Genomic DNA, 17,378 nt, shown 5'->3' on the forward strand with positions numbered 1-17,378 from the left:
CCTGGGTGGCTCAGTCGGTTAAGTGTGAGACTTCAGCTCAGGTCATGATCTCGCAGTTCGTGAGTTCGAGCCCCACATCAGGCTCTGTGCTGACAGCATGCAGCCTGGAGCCTGCTTTGGATTCTGTGTCTCCCTCTCTCTCTGCCTTTACCTCACTCATGGTCTCTCTCTCTCTCTCTCTCTCAAAAATAAACATTAAAAATTTTTTTTTGAAAAAATAAATAAAAATCAGAAGTTTACATTAACTAGATACAATTGCTATTAATTTCAAAGACCTTTCTGTTAAGGTTTAGTCCAAAGCCATTTTTACAACCAAGCTATAAGTGAGAATATTAATCAAAATAGTGGTATAGCTGAAAATAGCTCTCCTGCCATAATGTTACCTGTTCAAAAATGATCCAGTCATCGAGGCTTTATAATATTTAAAGAAAGATTGAAGGCAAATGATTAAACCATATACTTAAAAACAAAACAAAACAAAACAAAAAACACCTGTAACTAGGGGGTTACATTGCTGCATATAATATACTCAGAATCTCCTGCTTCGCTTTTTCTCCCACCACCTTATGACTAAAAGACTCTGGAGAATGCTGTCAGCAAGAAACGCACGCCTCCAAGCCACAGCATGAAAGAACGAACCCACACCTCTCCAAGTAACACGGGCTTTGTACTTCAAAAAGCACAGGTATCAAATGATAACAGATAAACTTCAGCCTATACATAAAAGTGGTTCTAAAAAGAAACGTTTTTTTATAGAGAAAGCCCCCAGGTATGGTGTCACGAATCTAGCAATTCCCTACATGGCCCACTTGTAGAGGTTATTGTTAAAAACCTGCAGCTGACTGCTGTCTCTGACTGCAGGGCTGATAAATTATTTGCATTCATCACAATCATACCAACCTTCTCTGGAAACCCACACAATGAACCTTGAATCAGAGCCCTGCTTTGTTTTTCAGGAAGATTTTAAATTTTTTTTTGCTGGTTGATTTGGTTTTCTAAAGAGAAGGTCATTTGGAGGACTGTGGGAGAGGGATGTAAATTATATAAAATAGCAGTGAGCTTGGGAGGAAATAAGGAAATAAGGGAGCAAGCCATGAAGTGCTCTTTCAGCAGATATGGCCAATAGAGGAAAAGTTTGTGTCAATTTATCCATTAAAAATCTCTCCTTTTGGAGTATTATGTAAGTGTCATAAAAAAAAAAAAAAAAACTGCAGTGGGCTGAACTGGGCCATGTGAGGACTCAATACAACCAAGCTTCGAATACTTAAATATCTTAAACCACTTTTTGCTTATAGCAAATAAAATGCAGAGCTGCAGATGCTTCCTCATCTGTGTGTAAATGAAAGCAAAACTGTGTGAGTAGTTAGTATTCTTAGAATTTTTGAGAGCCAGTTTATTTAAATTAAATCAAAGCCAATCTGTATCTGTACAGAAATAATTTTCTCAGGGCTCTTGTTCTCTAGACTTTATAGAGCTGTACATACTCTTCTCTCTACCTCTCCCTCTGAGATCAAGAAGTGAAAAGAGCTCTCCAGGTCCAAAACCACTTCACATGAATCTGGGAGAAGGAAGTTCAAAGGGATCAGAGTATCATTCGTCTTAGCAGCCCATTATAGAACAGGGTTCAACTCTTCCCTGCCCGGTTCTTTGTGTTCCCATAGCACATCTTGGAATTTATCATGTTTCTTTATGTTTCTATATCTATCTCTGCTTCCATAGTGTGAACTCTCTGATGACAGGAACTGGGTTTTATTTAGCTGGAGACAGTGTCTGTTGACCTGAATTGTATGTTTCTACAGTATGTACATAACACCCAGATTTTATCATCAAATGACTTCAATTAAACATCCTAGAGAAGGTTTTAAAAAGGCAGTAAGCATATAAGGCACTGACTATAAGACAACACATATGAAGAACTAGGGATCGCAAATATTAGGAAAGTGCCATCTAGTTAAAGTCATCTATACAACGCAGCACCAACATTCAGATAATTTGGTATTGTTTGGTTTATTTATTGTAGTCATGTGGCTTTTAATAGATTTCATTTTGATGACATGTACTTACATGTATCTTTCTCTTATACCTCCATTTTCAAATTCATTGTAATACACATTCTACTGACAGAAATAAAAATTGGGGCCAAATGGTCAACACCTCCCACTACCAAATTATCCAGTACAGACTCCCTCTAGCCACAGAGAAACTGACCTTTCCTTATCATCACCTAAAATAGCAATATTATTCCGCTGCTTCCAAAGTGACATTAATTCTAGGTGAGGCAATAAGGATATCCAAGTACGTGTATGTGTGTGTCTCTCTCTCTCTTTCTCACACACACACACACACACACACACACACATTCCCCATAGGCACACAGGAAACTCCTTGAAAACACATCATACACAGGGCCTTCACTCTTTACCTCTTCCTTCCCACTGACACAGGCAGCCATGCTGCCAAGGCAGCAACCCCCACGTGAAATATGAGAGTGGAGGCGAAACAGCTCAATCAAAACAGCCTGGAAAGGAAAGGAGGGTATGCGTGTCAGTGAAAGTCTCCGTGGAAAGGCCAGACAAGTTTTGCTTCAGCCTTGACCATCCTAGGCACATAGCCCTATTCAAGGTCTGCTTACCTGAGCTTAAAGGCCAAGCCCTCCCTTTAACCTTTCATAGAACGGGTAACATGAAAATTCACCCCAGTATTTGAAAAGTGCATTGTGAGAAATGTCAGGGTGCAGCTCGTGAGCATACTCCGGAGAGCACAGCTGACAGGCATTTTGAAAATAAGCAGTTCGGGACTGATGAAATAGAAGGCACAGGTAGAAGAGAAGCTCAGCACTGCTTCAGCACTTGGGGGCTGTTTTGCTTCAGGCTAAAAGCCACAGACTGACCCAGCAGGATGCAGATTACTCAACTTTCTGAAATGGAATCTGGCTCTTAGGCTTCTCTCCACAAGGTCCCTTCATTTATTCTGATTAAGACTCACTCATTTTACCTGGCCTACTTCCATAAGCCTCCAGCTGACTCAGGTTGCCCCCAGTTAAGGACAATAAACACTGAGCTGTATTCACATTCACACGCGCGCGCGCACACCAGAGGAGTCATTTCTTTTAAAAGCCAGTCCTGTCAAACTTTTAAGCCTGAATCTGAAATTAGAGAAGTAAAACCAAATCAATATAAATTCCCCACCTCCCAGGTCTGATAATACTAGACATTCTCCTATTACCTACAAGTGAGAGAATCCACGAGCAGACATTTATTTCAAACGCAAATGTGCTGCTGGATTAGAATCAAAGCATAATGTTAAGCCAGTTGGAAGAAAGACAGCATTCCTAAAAATTCTGTCATTTAGTGGAAGGGTTTAAAAAGGGGAATTGAGGTGAGCTACATGGGCACTCACCTTAGCGGCAGAGTCTGAAGTTGATGGAGTTTCAGATAGGCCTTGGCCAGCATTCCTGTCTGCTTTTGTTTCTCCTAGAACAGTGTCTGTGATGGTTAATGCGCCATTCAGGATATTCTTAACTCCTGCTTATCTTAAGGTATTTTACTGTTTCCTTTTGTGATTGACCAGAGAAATTCAGAATTTGTATAATCTGGTGCTTGTCTGATACTAAGCCCTGGAACTGTTCACCAGAGGGCCTGAGTAACCAACCTGATGCCAAAAAGGCAGGAGCACACTGATACAGAAAAGAGTTTCCAGAGCTCACTGGTTGGGTATACGTAATACTTATGAAGTCACCAGAGGACAAATGCTTCCAAGTTAGGGGCAAAGGCTGCAGCTGTCACACTGTCCCCAAATCTCCAGATAACCACCTTCACCGTTTATCTGGGGCCATGGGTTATTAATGGTGGAGCAAGTCAGCTGGATTGAAAGGAAAGATGGAAACATTGTAGACAGGGGCTTCACCCACACAATTATGAGCCAAAGGTTACTCTACTGAGACCAGACATCAAATCACCTAGTCTCCTACATTTCTAGGATTTTGCAAGAAGAACTGGGTCTCCACTGTCATTGAATTACCCTGGGACCCTAGGGAGGCCTCAGCCTCTCTGAAGGGAATCTTGATGCCAGTAACATCATCCTTTCAAAGAGATTTTCTGTTCCTTAGGAATGGCAAAGGAATCAACATACTGCACTCTCCATGAGGGCAGAGACCATGTCTCTCTGACTCACCACTACATCTCTAATGCCCAGGATTGTAGGTACCCCAAAAAAACATTTTGAAGAAAGGGACTAACTCTGGCAAGCTACTTCTGACACAAAATCCAAAAGTGCTATTGAACCAGCCACAGTCAATGCAATAACCTGGCCTATCACACGGCCTTGCCAAGCATGGGCACATCAACGGTTTTGGGGAAAGTGAACCAGGGCTCAGGGTCAGGTGGTGTCATGATAGCAGAACAGAGTCCTCTTCCAGAGGAAAAGTATCCTTGGCTGAAAGAGGAAACAAGTAGTCAGTCATGCTCCTTAGTGGAATTTTATAATCATGGAAAACACACAATGTAGCTCATCCTACCACGGCTTCCACCAACCTCAGGCCTATAAAGCCATGTGAATGGAGGTCTCCTTTTCCCGACAATGCAGAAAGACCAGCTGCCTGCCTGCATTCTACTTCTAAAAATGTGGGAACTGAGATCCCACTGGGTGGAGGTTTAAGAAGCTAGGAGAGACTTCAAACCTAATGCCCACTGCGTCATCTTGCAGTTAGACAAGAGTTTAACCAAACAGGATATTATGTTATCATGTTACAATGACTACTGTTAACACTTGCTGAACTGTCACCTATGTACCTGGGAGTAGGTTAAATACTTTGCATAAACATTTTACTTAATCCTTACAACAATCCTATGAGAGGCACTGTCATTCTCACTTTGAAGATAAAAAACCTGATGAAATGTGGGTTTCAGTAATACCACCCAGTATGTAAGAGAACCAGGACTCAGAGCCAGGCCTGTCTGACTCCTGAGTCCATGTTCCAAGCTCTTGCTACTCTGCCTCCTCCTGTCTCTTGCTGGGTCGATGAATAGGTAGGTATCAAGACCAATTCTTGCAGCTTCTAAAACTTACCCATTATTGCCTGAAATCAAAAGTGGTTAAAGGAACTTAACCACATAGACTGACTTTTCTTAAGGAAGCTCTTAGATGAAGGATCAGAAAGGAAGTTCAAAAGGCAGTCCCTCAAACCAAGAGCTATGCATTTTGGCCCAAACTTTTCAGTACAACTCATCGGAGAATAAATGTCCAAACACTAACCACACACACAGTTCTTAATCATGTTCCTCCTGGTTCCACACAATGACTTGAACTGAAAGCTGTTTCAATTAGTAAGATTTTTATGCAATCTCCAAAATAAGCCAAAAGGCTTACTTTGGCCCTGCAATTGTTATTTTGTTTTTATAAATTCCTCCACTGTATTATTTCCTCCCTTGAAGAATTCCTAAGGCAAGTCCATTTCAGACAGCTTTTAAATCATATTGGATTTACTGCCCAGTTATACCATTGTCTTATCTCTCTTCACTTTGTCACACAAGTTAGGAAGTACATTTGTGTTTGCATTATCTTTCTGAAGGGCAAAAAGAACCCACCAAAATTATGCTCCAAAATACAGAGCAAGACTTAAGATGATCATCTTTTATTGAAGAGTGTTTAAGCAAAACACAATTGCTTCATTTCATTGGGAGAGAGGCTAATTTTAGAGGATTTTGGTTGGTCTTACTTAGGTCAATTAAATTGTGATATAACAAGATCCCAAAGACCTGCTCAATGCTAGCTGAACTTTAGAATCAAAAAGCTCGCATGATTTGTGTTAATAGCCAGAAAACTCTACCTTCCCCCAGCTGCCATATACTCAAATCATTATCCTACAATCTGAGGAGACAGATGTAGGATTAATAATTTATCACCTTCCTGTACTGCAATGTAGTTAAGAATATAGGACAGTTTGGCAGGAGAGAGTTCTTGCTGAAGGCTCATCACTATGAGATTTATTCCATTAGTCATCCAACTTAAATTAGATGCCCAGCAGATACAAGAAGAGCAGGGATATAATGCCCTTTAAAAAGTCTCCTGAAAATGCTTTTCTCCTAAGGATAAGACCAATGCATGATCAAGATATATTACTCTCTTAAAAGAAAAAGATACCACTTGGTCTGTCTGGTACAACAGGGGCTACAGCCCTCAAAGTACAATCAAACGATAGGGGCAAAGGAGGAAAGTGAGTGCAGGTGCCTTCTGTCTGTCAGGGGCAAATGCAGGTAGTTATGAGAACAAAAAGAAAATAGCAACAAGTGGGGAAAAGATGTCTTGCTAAGCCAGAAGCTGCCTTTGTCCCAACTGTAGTCTCTACGGGAGGTTGAGGGTCCCACCCAGAGTTTGGGACGAATTAAAAAATAAATATGGCAGGGGTGCCTGGCTGCCTCAGTCAGTAGAGCATGTGACTTTGATTTCAGGGTTGTGAGTTTAAGCCCTACGTTGGGTGTAGAGACTACTTAAATTTTTTTTTTAACTAAACAAATATGGCAGTTAGAGGTAAATGGAGATCAAAACATCATCTTTATAATAAGCGATAAGGTGACTGGGGAACATAGCTTAGATGTACAACCACATACTGGCTTTCTAATACTTTCCTCTACTTAATTAAACTTACCCAGTTGGACACAGGCAGGCTATCCTGGAATGGGCAGACCAGTTAGAGGACGGCAGAACGTATGCAAATCCTGAAGACAGGCCATTCCATACAATAGGAGTCTTTTTCAACCTCACCAATCAGAAAAAAAGTCACTCATCCATTCAGAGAGAGAGAGCCAGAAAAAAGGCAGAAAAAAGAGCTAAAATCACCTTCCAAATATTGTTCCCTCCTGGGAAGTGAAGGGCCCACTTAATGAGCCAAGAATGAAAAATAGGGTAGAAAAGAACGATTCTCCTCAACATGTATATTCCAACGTGGTGTCATTTCCAGCATTCTTTTTCGGTTAATCCAACAAACTGTTATTGCTACCTACTATGTGCTAGATTCTTGGTGTGTAACTGTGATTAAGACAGTTTCTTGAAGCAGACACATAAGTGAGTAACCATAGTAGCCATCTGCTCCCAGCCACATCTGCTATGATTACTTAGGTTACTTACTTAGAACACAGGTTACTCCCTGGCATACCTGGTACCAGACTCACCATCTACAATAAATAACTATAAAACTGGGCAGAATATACAAAACAACTGTTCTTAGTCAGGAGATAACAGCCAGTACAAGGCTGCAATCCCCGAGAGAGATTGCAGAAGAGAAGAAACTTGAAGTGAGCCCTACCACTGCCCAGGTCTCCAGGGCCAACTTCCCAACCACAGCACCGAAAGCTGGAACCCAAACAGAACACAGGGGGCTTGCTGAGCCCAGGAAGCAGAGATATGAATTTGGCTAAAATCTGAGTGGTGAGACACTGGAGAGGAAGGAGCTGTGAAAAGAGGGAGCCCCAGAAGTCCTTAGGGAGGGTCCCCTGCCAGGCTGAGAGCTGGAATGTAAAGGCACAGGGCAAGACTCGAGGTTTATGAGATAGCAGATGCTACAGGGCAGAGAGGGAAACAGAATCACTAGAGGTCAAGCAGCGCTGGGGGTAAGAACAGGAGCACTTTGGAATTTGGCTCTGCCAGAGCGAAGAAACCACATTAACACCACAGACGAGCACACACCAGAAAGACCTCACCTCAGGACTAAGGACCACACTCTAGAGCAAGACCCACTCTGAATCTCTCCTCACAAAGCCTAACACACACAGTACAGCATGATATAATAACAGAGAGCTGTAAGACACTACAAGAACATTAAAGAATAAGTTCAAACTAGAGGTCTCAGAATATATCAGAAAGGAGCTTATGTTTACCTGAATCAGACAACCTCAGTGAGAAGACTAACGGCACTCTGCATGAGACAGGACTCTACAGTGATGTGAATGTGGAGGAAAGAAAAGAGTGTGGAATGGCTCAGAACGCAAGAGGAGGTGGTCTTTTCACTGTTATAGGGAACACAGGAGGAAGAAGGACAAAGGACCATGGGTTTGGTCTTGATACATTAAGTCGGAGGCAGCTGTGAGCCATCCAGTTGGAAACGTATGACATGCAGGTGGGTATGTGCTCTGGAAAGGACTGAATGAACAGCTATGGATTTGGGAGTAGACGGCACACGTCTTAACAGTTATGGGAAAAAATGAGGCTACCCAGGGGGCACACACAAGAGTTAGATAAGAAAGGGTAGAAAAAGAATCCTGAAGAACAAAACACTGAATAAACAAGCTGACAAGGGAGTGAGGGAAGAATAATTAGAAAGTTCAGTGGACGGGCTGGAAGGGGAACAAAGAACAGCACTGCACCCCTGTACCTTTTCACTTACCATGGCACGGTATTCATATGGCTACTCCCTCGTCAAACTGGGAGTTCTTCCAGGGCAGGAACTGTGCTGTACTCATCTTTATCACCCTTGTTCCTAGCCTAGGACCAAACTGCCAGTAAGTTCTCAAAAACCAGTTATGAGGGGCGCCTGGGTGGCTCAGTCGGTTAAGTGTCCGACTTCGGCTCAGGTCATGATCTCGCAGTTTGTGAGTTCGAACCCCACGTCAGGCTCTATGCTGACAGCTCAGAGCCTGGAACCTGCTTCAGATTCTGTGTCTCCCTCTCTCAGCCCCTCCCCTGCTCACACTCTGTCTCTGTCTCTCAATAATAAATAAACGTTAAAAAATTAAAAAAAAAAACAGTTCTGAATTGAATGTTTTCTCTTGTTTATTAACTAATACTTACTAACTAATTGGGTGATCTACTTCTCAGAAGCGGGGGAATGTCAGTAGAAGTTTTCACAGCCAACTGTTAGCTTTAGGCCTACATGAGCCTTGGTGACTCCATAGTTTAGGTTTCCAATGCTGGTTCAGGCCCTCTCACCACACACACACATACACACACAGGCATAGCTCTTCAGATGTACATATTCTTTCTTTAGATATGTTAATATATTTGTGAATATTTTAATCAGATCTCATTTCTCTCAAAGGCATTGTGTCTCCTTAAAGTGCCCTCATATACCTCTGATCTGATTGTGCTAATTTTAAGTTTTAACTCTCAAGCGATAGATTATGTTAATTTTAAAGTTTAATTCTCAAAGGACAATTCCCTTATTTCTAATTTATTAATTTATTCAGTCAACAGATATTTTTATGGTGCACCTATTATATACCAAGCACTCGGCACCTGCTAGGAATACCTAGTAGAAGTAAAACAGGCAAAACTTCTGCCCTTAAGAAGCTGACATCTATTGCAGAAATTTCCAAATTCTTGGAATCACCTCATTTTTGTCTCCCGATACTGACAGTCCCCAGGTCCAAAATGGAATTTTTTAAAGGATTTTACTTCTTTTTAAGTAATCTCTATACCCAACATGGGGCTCAAACCTACAACCCTGAGATTAAGAGTCATATGCTCCACCAATTGAGTCAGCCAGGCGCCCCCCAAAATGCTATTTTTAAGCCATTTAACAATGACACTAAACAGAGAAATAGTGATTCAATGGCCTACAAGGAAAACACAGAGTATCTTTTATCAGACAAACTATAATCACTACTTTCTAGCAGTGGGCTTCAGCACTGAACCCAGAAACTGAAATAAAAAAGAAACCTACATAAGTCAGCAGGTACCTGGGGTGCTACTAGAGATGGAGTAAACTGCCAAGTGGTAAACAGGAATGGGGATAACAGGAGACCTGCCTTATTTTGGTCAGTTTTTCAGGATTAATCCATATAATCCAGGGGTACCTGGCTGTGCTGACAGCTGGGAGCCTGAAGCCTGCTTCGAATTCTGTGTCTCCCTCTCTCTCTGCTCCCCCCACCTCCCTCCCTCCCTCCCTCCCTCTCTCTCTCTCTCTCAAAAATAAATAAACATATAATCCATAAGCTAAATGACAACAGCAAAGAATCAAGAATGTATTTTTTCAGGGAACACTTAAGGGCTCAGATAAAAACTGAACAACTCACTAGTAGATAAATACTGACTCAGGCTACCAACAGCAGGTTTTCGCTGCTATTATTTTGTTGTTGCTTTGTCAGGTAGGTGTTTTTACCCTTATTAAAAAAAAAGACTACACACATACACTGAAAAAAAGATGGAAAACGCAGAAACTGTACAGAGATAATAATTCCACTACTCAAAAAATATACAAACAGGGGATGCCTGGGTGGCTCAGTTGGTTAAGCATCTAACTCTTGATCTCTGCTCAGGTCATGATCTCAGGAACCATGAGATCAAGCCCCATGTTGGGCTCTGTGATGACAGTGCAGAACCTGCTTGGGATTCTCTCTGCTCCTTTCCCATTTGCAAGCATGTGATCTCACTCTCCCAAATAAATAAACTTTAAATATGTATATGTATATATTATATACACATATATACACACACAATTATGTATCTTGTTTCAAGCTTCCTATTATATAAAAGTACTTTTCTCTTTGCACAAAATTGGCACCTTAGTGGACATGCAGTTGTATATCCTGCTCTTTTTTTTTTTTAATTTTTTTTTAACGTTTTTATTTATTTTTGAAGGAGAGAGAGACAGAGCATGAGCAGGGGAAGAGCAGACAGAGAGGGAGACACAGAATCCGAAGCAGGCTCCAGGCTCTGAGCTGTCAGCACAGAGCCGGATGCGGGGCTCAAACTCACAAACTGTGAGATCATGACCTGAGCCAAAGTCAGATGCTCAGCCGACTGAGCCACCCAGGTGCCCTTATCCTGCTCTTATCACTTAACATGAGGAGCATTTCCCATGTACTTACTCTCCTGAACTGTGAACTCTGAAGCTGGATAATATGCCACATGTGGACATGCTATAATTTCATCACACTCCTACTGTTGGGCAGGTTGTAGCAATGCTTTGCAACATACAATAAACGAGTGTTGATGAATGTCCTCATTCACAACCATCTAAATATATCCTTGAGATAAATTCCCACAAGGGGAATTACCAGGCCAAAAGATATGAACTTTTTAAGGATCTTGATATTTATGCCAAAAAGTTCTCTGTTCAAATTTCCCAGGACAGTATGAGGGCAACGACATCACCCTTCGGGAGCACTAAATATTTTTACTTTGATCTTCATCAGTATGATAGGCTAAAAAAAGATATCTCACTTTAATCTGTTCTTTGGGGGTACATGGCTGGCTCAGTCGGTGGAGTGTGCAACTCTTGATCTTGGAGTTGTGAGTTCAAGCCCCACGTTGGGAGTAAAGATTACTCAGTTAAAAAAAAAATCTAATCCGCAGTTCTCTGATTACTAACAAGAAAGTACATTTTTAAAAATGCTAATAAATCATTTTACTTTCTTATTTATGGTACTGTCTCTTTTCTTTCCTCTGGGTACATCATTTATTCATTTTTCCTATTAAGATATTATGTTTTTTGGGGGCACCTGGGTGGCTCAGTCAGTTAAGCGACCAACTTCAGCTTAGGTCATGACCTCGTGGTTCACGAGTTGGAGCCCCACATTGGGCTCTGTGCTGACAGCTCAGAGCCTGGAGCCTGCTTCAGATTCTATGTCTCCCTCTCTCTCTGCCCCTCCCCCACTTATTCTCATTCTTTCTCTCTCTCTCTCTCAAAAATAAATAAAACATTTAAAAAAGTATTAAAAAAATATATTATGTTTTTTAAAACATTGATGTGTGGGGCATCCAGATGGCTCAGTTGGTTAAGTGCCTTGGTTTTGGCTCAGGTCATGATCTCAGCATTCACAAGTTTGAGCCCTGCATCAGGCTCCGCGATCAGTGCAGAGCCTGCTTAGGATTCTCTCTCTCTTCCTCTCTCTCTGCCCCTCCCCTGCTCGTGCACATGTTCTCTCTCTCAAAATAAATAAATAAACTTAAATAAATAAAATAAAATATTGATGTGAAAAAGCTCTGGTAAGTTAAAATATATAACAAATCTGTCATGTGTTACCTGCATGTGACCTCAGTTTGAACACACATGGTTCTCAGTTCTTCCACAGTAAAAGCTCCAAACTTTTCTAAAATAAAACTAGTAGGGGCGCCTGGGTGGCGCAGTTGGTTAAGCGCCCGACTTCAGCCAGGTCACGATCTCGCGGTCCGTGAGTTCGAGCCCCGCGTCAGGCTCTGGGCTGATGGCTCAGAGCCTGGAGCCTGTTTCCGATTCTGTGTCTCCCTCTCTCTCTGCCCCTCCCCCGTTCATGCTCTGCCTCTCTCTGTCCCAAAAATAAATAAACGTTGAAAAAAAAATTTTTTTTAAATAATAAAATAAAATAAAATAAAATAAAATAAAATAAAATAAAACTAGTAAAATCTAATCTGCACCAGAACCACTCCTAACAATACCACCTTTGCACCTCTATACTCAATCTGCTCACTGTTGTTGTTTTTAAGCAGCAAGCTGAGGGGATACTAAAGACTAGCACAGTAGCCCACAGTACTCTGTTTAACCAAGTGCTAGATTGGAAATACAGAAACAGAAGTAGAAATGCTTCCTCCCCCCTATACATGGAATCCCTCAAATAACAAGCTGCTCATCATGGTTCAGGGTAAAAAAACTATCTTTGGTCCTCCGAAAGACTATCTGTGGTTGGAAGACAGAGAGTAACAGAAGAAAAGGAGCACAGGCTATTGAGTGAACAAACCAGAGTTTAACTCCTGGCTGTGTCGTGACTTCTTGCTGTATGACCCTAGGCGAGTCATTCCGCCTCTCTGGGCCTCAATTTCCTTATGTATAAAATGAGACTAAAACTATCTGTTTTAGGATTATCATAGGGATTAAGTGAGATAAGATATGCAATGTTTATAACCAAGGGCCTGGTATGTGGTAGGTGCTCTTCAAAAAAATGCAATTTTCCTACTCTGATAGTGCTAAATCACTTACTTATTTAACTCAAATGATCTTACATAAAATCTTGGCCTGAAATAGTTAGCTGTCCCAGCAAAGCATCATCTGGGTAAAAAAACATTTAGGTCAGCTTTCTGTCAACTGCAATTTCCACTGCTCTAATTATGCAATCATCAACCACCACTGCAGAACAACAAAAACTCTAAAGCTGATGTCACTGAAATTGCTAAATACAGTAATTACTTGATTCTCTAGATCATGACCACCAACTCCTTTAGGAAAACAACAGAAATCTTTGGAATTATAGGAGCAAAAGGCTGATTCCTTATCCCAGACAGTGGTCTCTATAACACAAGGCTTTTTGGTCACTGCCCAGAATGGCAGCATACTCCAAAGTCTCTCCGAGATGGCTGTTCTCTCACATTCCATACTCTGAAAAGGACAATGTCAACAAAAGAACTAAAAGAAAAAATGATTTCAAGAAACAGTATCCCTTGAAATGTAACCTTCGCACTTTTTCCTGGCAAGAGGTTCCATCCAGCCTGGTGAGATAATCTCTAGGAAGAAAGCATACTTTATGAAATCTATCAGCATAACCCTTTTCTACAGAAAAAGCAAGGAACACATTGTCCCTGTAAGTGAAGATTCCTTCAGAAAAGAAAAAGAAGCAAAGTTATCTTTATGAAGCATCTATGTTCACAGTGCTGTACTACACACTTTAATTATGGTATCACTCCTATCAAGCTACAAGGTGAAATCTTATCCTTCTTTACAGACAATAGGTAACTTGCTCAAGGTTTTACAGTTATTACGTAGAAACATCCAGAACCAGGACCCAGGTCTTCCCAACTTCCAAATATTTTTATTTCTTTTTTAAGTAGGCTTCATGCCCAGGGTGGAGCCCAACTCGGGGCCAGAACCTATGCCTCTCTGATCAAGACCTGAGCTGAGATCAAGAGTCAGATGTTTAACTGCCTAAGCCATCCGGGCATCCCTCAAATGTTTTTCTTTTCATGACATCTTCACCAAATCTTAAAATTATCATGCCAATTCCCTTTTATAAGAAAGAATCCAATTTTAATTGTGGTTCCAAAACAAATAAACCCAACAAACTAAGTGTCCACCAAAAGGATGACCGTTTCTCTCAATTAGAAGATTGCTTTTCTACCTCCTCCTAGTCTTTGATATGAACTGAAAGACTCATACAGTTTAAATCTATAAAGAAAATGGTACCTGTTGACAACCACAGAGCACTGAAGCAGAAGCAAGTAAAAAACAGGTACAGGCTTCTCAACCATTTCACAGATAGCTGCCAACAAAATCCTGATAAAATCCAGGAAGCAGGGCTTGGCTTGACTCCCAGCCTCTTCTCCATGGCCTTCCAGACAGACGGAACCCGTTCCCTATAAAGACAGAAAGGGAAGAAATTATATGCCAAGTAATTAATAATTGATTCCTGGAAATGTAGAATTCTAGAGAATGTGACAGCCTAGAGGGAAGAGAAATTTCAAGTTTATCTTTCACTGCTCATACCTGCCTGTAAATTTTAAACCTGAGCTTTGACAAAGCCTATAATTATCAGGATAAAAACATAGCAAGGGGTATGAAATGAATCCACTGTAAAACTGAAACATTTTATGTTCTATTATTTTCTAAGCTAACAGTAAATCATCTATGTGGAAGAATGGAAAGAGCACTTGCCTGAAGAAAAAAAAGATCTGAGCTTCAGTTCCAATTCTGCAAGTAACAGCTTTGTGACTTTGACCAAACACACCTTCTTATTTATGAAGAGTTTCGACTATCAGAGGTAAACTAAGCTGAGAGTTTTGTCTAGCTGTGCTTTAAAAAAATAAATAAAAAAATACTGTGACTATCTTTAGGAAGTACATGCACTCTCCAGTTTAAGGCCCCACCACTATGACCTTAAAAATCTATCCAAATTACACTTCAATGTCACATCCCTGATCCCTAGAATCATCTGCAATTCCTGACTTGAATTCATATAGACACTCAAATATTTACACAGTTCCTATTATGTGCTAGGCATTGTGCTGGCTACTCTAGAATCTAGGAGCTGGATAATTTAGGTCCCTTCCAGAGAAAAAATAATTTTCATTTGTTTCTTCTCTTATACAACTTCCCTACATTGTATAAATTATTATATAAATCTTGGCAATATCATGAGGGTTGGTTGAGTTCTGAGGAAGCAATTCAAATTCTTCTGTCCTAAATGTGCACCTGTCACCCACATGTGGCAAATGGTAGACTCCGCCCTCCACCCCCAGCCAGCATACAGGGAGACGGGCATCACATGAAGTCAATATTGACTAATACCAGGAAATAGACACATGCACACACACAGCTGCAAAACTGAGGCACAGCCCACCCAAGAAAAGGCTTTCTATGAGCTTAAGCAACTGAAGTACTTCTTCCTCATTCACTTCCATCCATTCTGATTTCTAGCAGTTTTGAAGTTGTATGTTAGGGAGCAGGGGGCTGAAAGACGTGCGGGCCAGTGACATGTTCAAGAGATTATAAAATGGAGCCCAAGTTAGAAAGTATATCCAGCAACTTCTCTAGCCTCTCAAGATGGAACAGTGAGTGTGCACGTGTACGTGTGTGTGTATGGATCTTACCCAACACATTTCTGCCTACCACAAAAGGATTTTAAATTCAAAGTGACTCAACACCTGTCATCAATAGCGTGACAGGTGGGCGACAGAAGCATAAAAGAAATGAATAGGTTTTGAAAATGGGAGTAACAAACACCATTGGATTAGCAAGCTGATCAGAAGTGCAATGTCTTACAAACCATGCATAAGAGGCAGAGCTCTTTTCAAATGAACTCCCAACCAGCCAAGCCTCTGAAATCTACAACTGCCTAAGGGTGCAAATCACTGCTAGGGTCCATTCAAAGCCTTGCTGACCAGAGGCAAGAACAACACAATCACCAAGATCCAAATGGTTTGTTACAGAATCAAAGGGTAAAAACCCAGAGAGAGAACACACACCCCCACAATACTTGACAAATGAAAATCTAGAAAAGCTTGCAATAGTTTTGGCATTTAGGGCGTTACAAGTACACCCGAAATAAAAGCACTCTCTGTTGCAGCAGCTGTTCAGACAGAGAAGGGGGTAATGTTTACTTAATCCTTCAGGTTGATGGGGGATGTATCATAGTTCAGTCTGTCAGCTACATACGTGGAACTCCATTTATGTACACAGCGATAAGATATGTTTGAACAACGACAGAGCAAGTCTGAAACAGCCTATTCAGCTGGTATGAGTAATCAAGAATAAAGCTCTTTTAAAAAAAAATCTCAGATATTTGGGAAAGTTACAGAACAGACTGCCATGAATAACTTTGCTTATATTTGCAGGCATTGTTTTCCAAATAGCTGGAAAAATGAACAGATTGTTCTGGGAGGTCGTCTTTCCAATTTGTTCTTAGCTCCCAGTCTGTTAATCACAGAAGAAAGCACAAGGAGACTCAGCTAATGCTCTTCACTAACTGCATCTATTGTCGGTTGGGCACAAGCATCAGGAGGTGAGAGAAGGAAAAGCGTTTTTGGAACCGCCTGAGGTGTTCTTTTGACTTCCTTCATTTCACCTTTGTGCCCACCGCAGACACCACAGAACCCTTCTGTGGGGAATAATTTTCTAAAGTCCGGAATAAGGCAGGTTTCGCATGATAATTTACACGTCGTGCTCAACCCCGCCCCCCTTGTTCTGCATCAACTTTCTATCTTGGTGGGGAGACCGAATACCAGAGACAGCAGCTAAAGACGAGGCTGCAGAAGTCGAGGGAAGAAGGATAGCAGCGCCCCGAGCCCGGTCTGTCAGGGGATGGAGGATGCTGCATGACCAGGCGTGGGCCTGAAAGAAGCAGGGTCTGGGACTCGAGCCCCACACCTACAAAGCCAGAAGAAGCTGGCTGCCCTAGCCGGGCCAGGAGCGCCACCTCCGGGTCCCAACACCCGGCCAGCTCACCCTCAGAAATAGCCCGTCCCGCTTGCCCCTCCCCTGAGCTCGAGGTCCTCGGCCTGGCAGCCAGCCGCCCCCGGCCACCTACCGGGGCTCAGGGCCACACAGCGGGGCCCCGGCTCTCGGCGGCCTCCGCCTCCTCCCGGTCCATGGGGTCGGGGCCCCAACCTTCGCTCCCCTCACCCGGAGGAGGAGGAAAAAGAAGAAGGTAGTGTGGGCTCCCCACCCGGACAGCTCCCTCTCGCCTCAGCCTCCCAGGACAGCGACGGCGGCCGGAAACGCCGCCTCCTCCCACCTCCCTGGGCTCAACCCGGAAACACACTCTTCTTGCTAACCAGCCCTCCTGCCCCCACCCCCACCCCCGGAAGCTCAATTCCAGCCGCGAGCCAGAGGGGGAGGTGAGGCAGTGCTGAGGGACAGAACTACGCACGAGCGAAGGAGCCTGGGCCGCCAGGCTGTCGCCTCCTGCTCTCCGCAGTCTGCTCCTTCGCTTGCCCTGCGCGAGCCCCAGGCCCCAGACTCGGGCAATACCCATAAGCAA

General features: G+C 42.3%; 1 protein-coding gene across 4 annotated transcripts in view; it reads right to left on the reverse strand.

The window, feature by feature from the left end:
• KIAA0319L (KIAA0319 like) overlaps window positions 1–17,376 on the reverse strand; it is a 97,355-nt gene extending 79,979 nt beyond the window's left edge. The window contains exons 1-2 of one of the 4 annotated variants that reach the window (XM_043574452.1): window positions 16,926–17,125; window positions 14,087–14,256 (exon numbers count right to left, since the gene is read on the reverse strand). In XM_043574452.1, coding sequence (XP_043430387.1) covers window positions 14,087–14,228 — 142 coding nt within the window. In that variant the 5' untranslated portion in view covers window positions 14,229–14,256; window positions 16,926–17,125. Of the gene's footprint in view, window positions 1–6,646; window positions 6,772–14,086; window positions 14,257–16,925; window positions 17,158–17,267 lie in introns of those variants that run through there. The other 3 variants (XM_043574450.1, XM_043574451.1, XM_043574453.1) reach the window with 3 other exon arrangements.
• Window positions 17,377–17,378: the final 2 nt, after the last annotated feature.

This window comes from Prionailurus bengalensis, chromosome C1 (genome assembly GCF_016509475.1).
Source record: "Prionailurus bengalensis isolate Pbe53 chromosome C1, Fcat_Pben_1.1_paternal_pri, whole genome shotgun sequence".
In the NCBI taxonomy this organism is placed as follows: domain Eukaryota; kingdom Metazoa; phylum Chordata; class Mammalia; order Carnivora; family Felidae; genus Prionailurus; species Prionailurus bengalensis.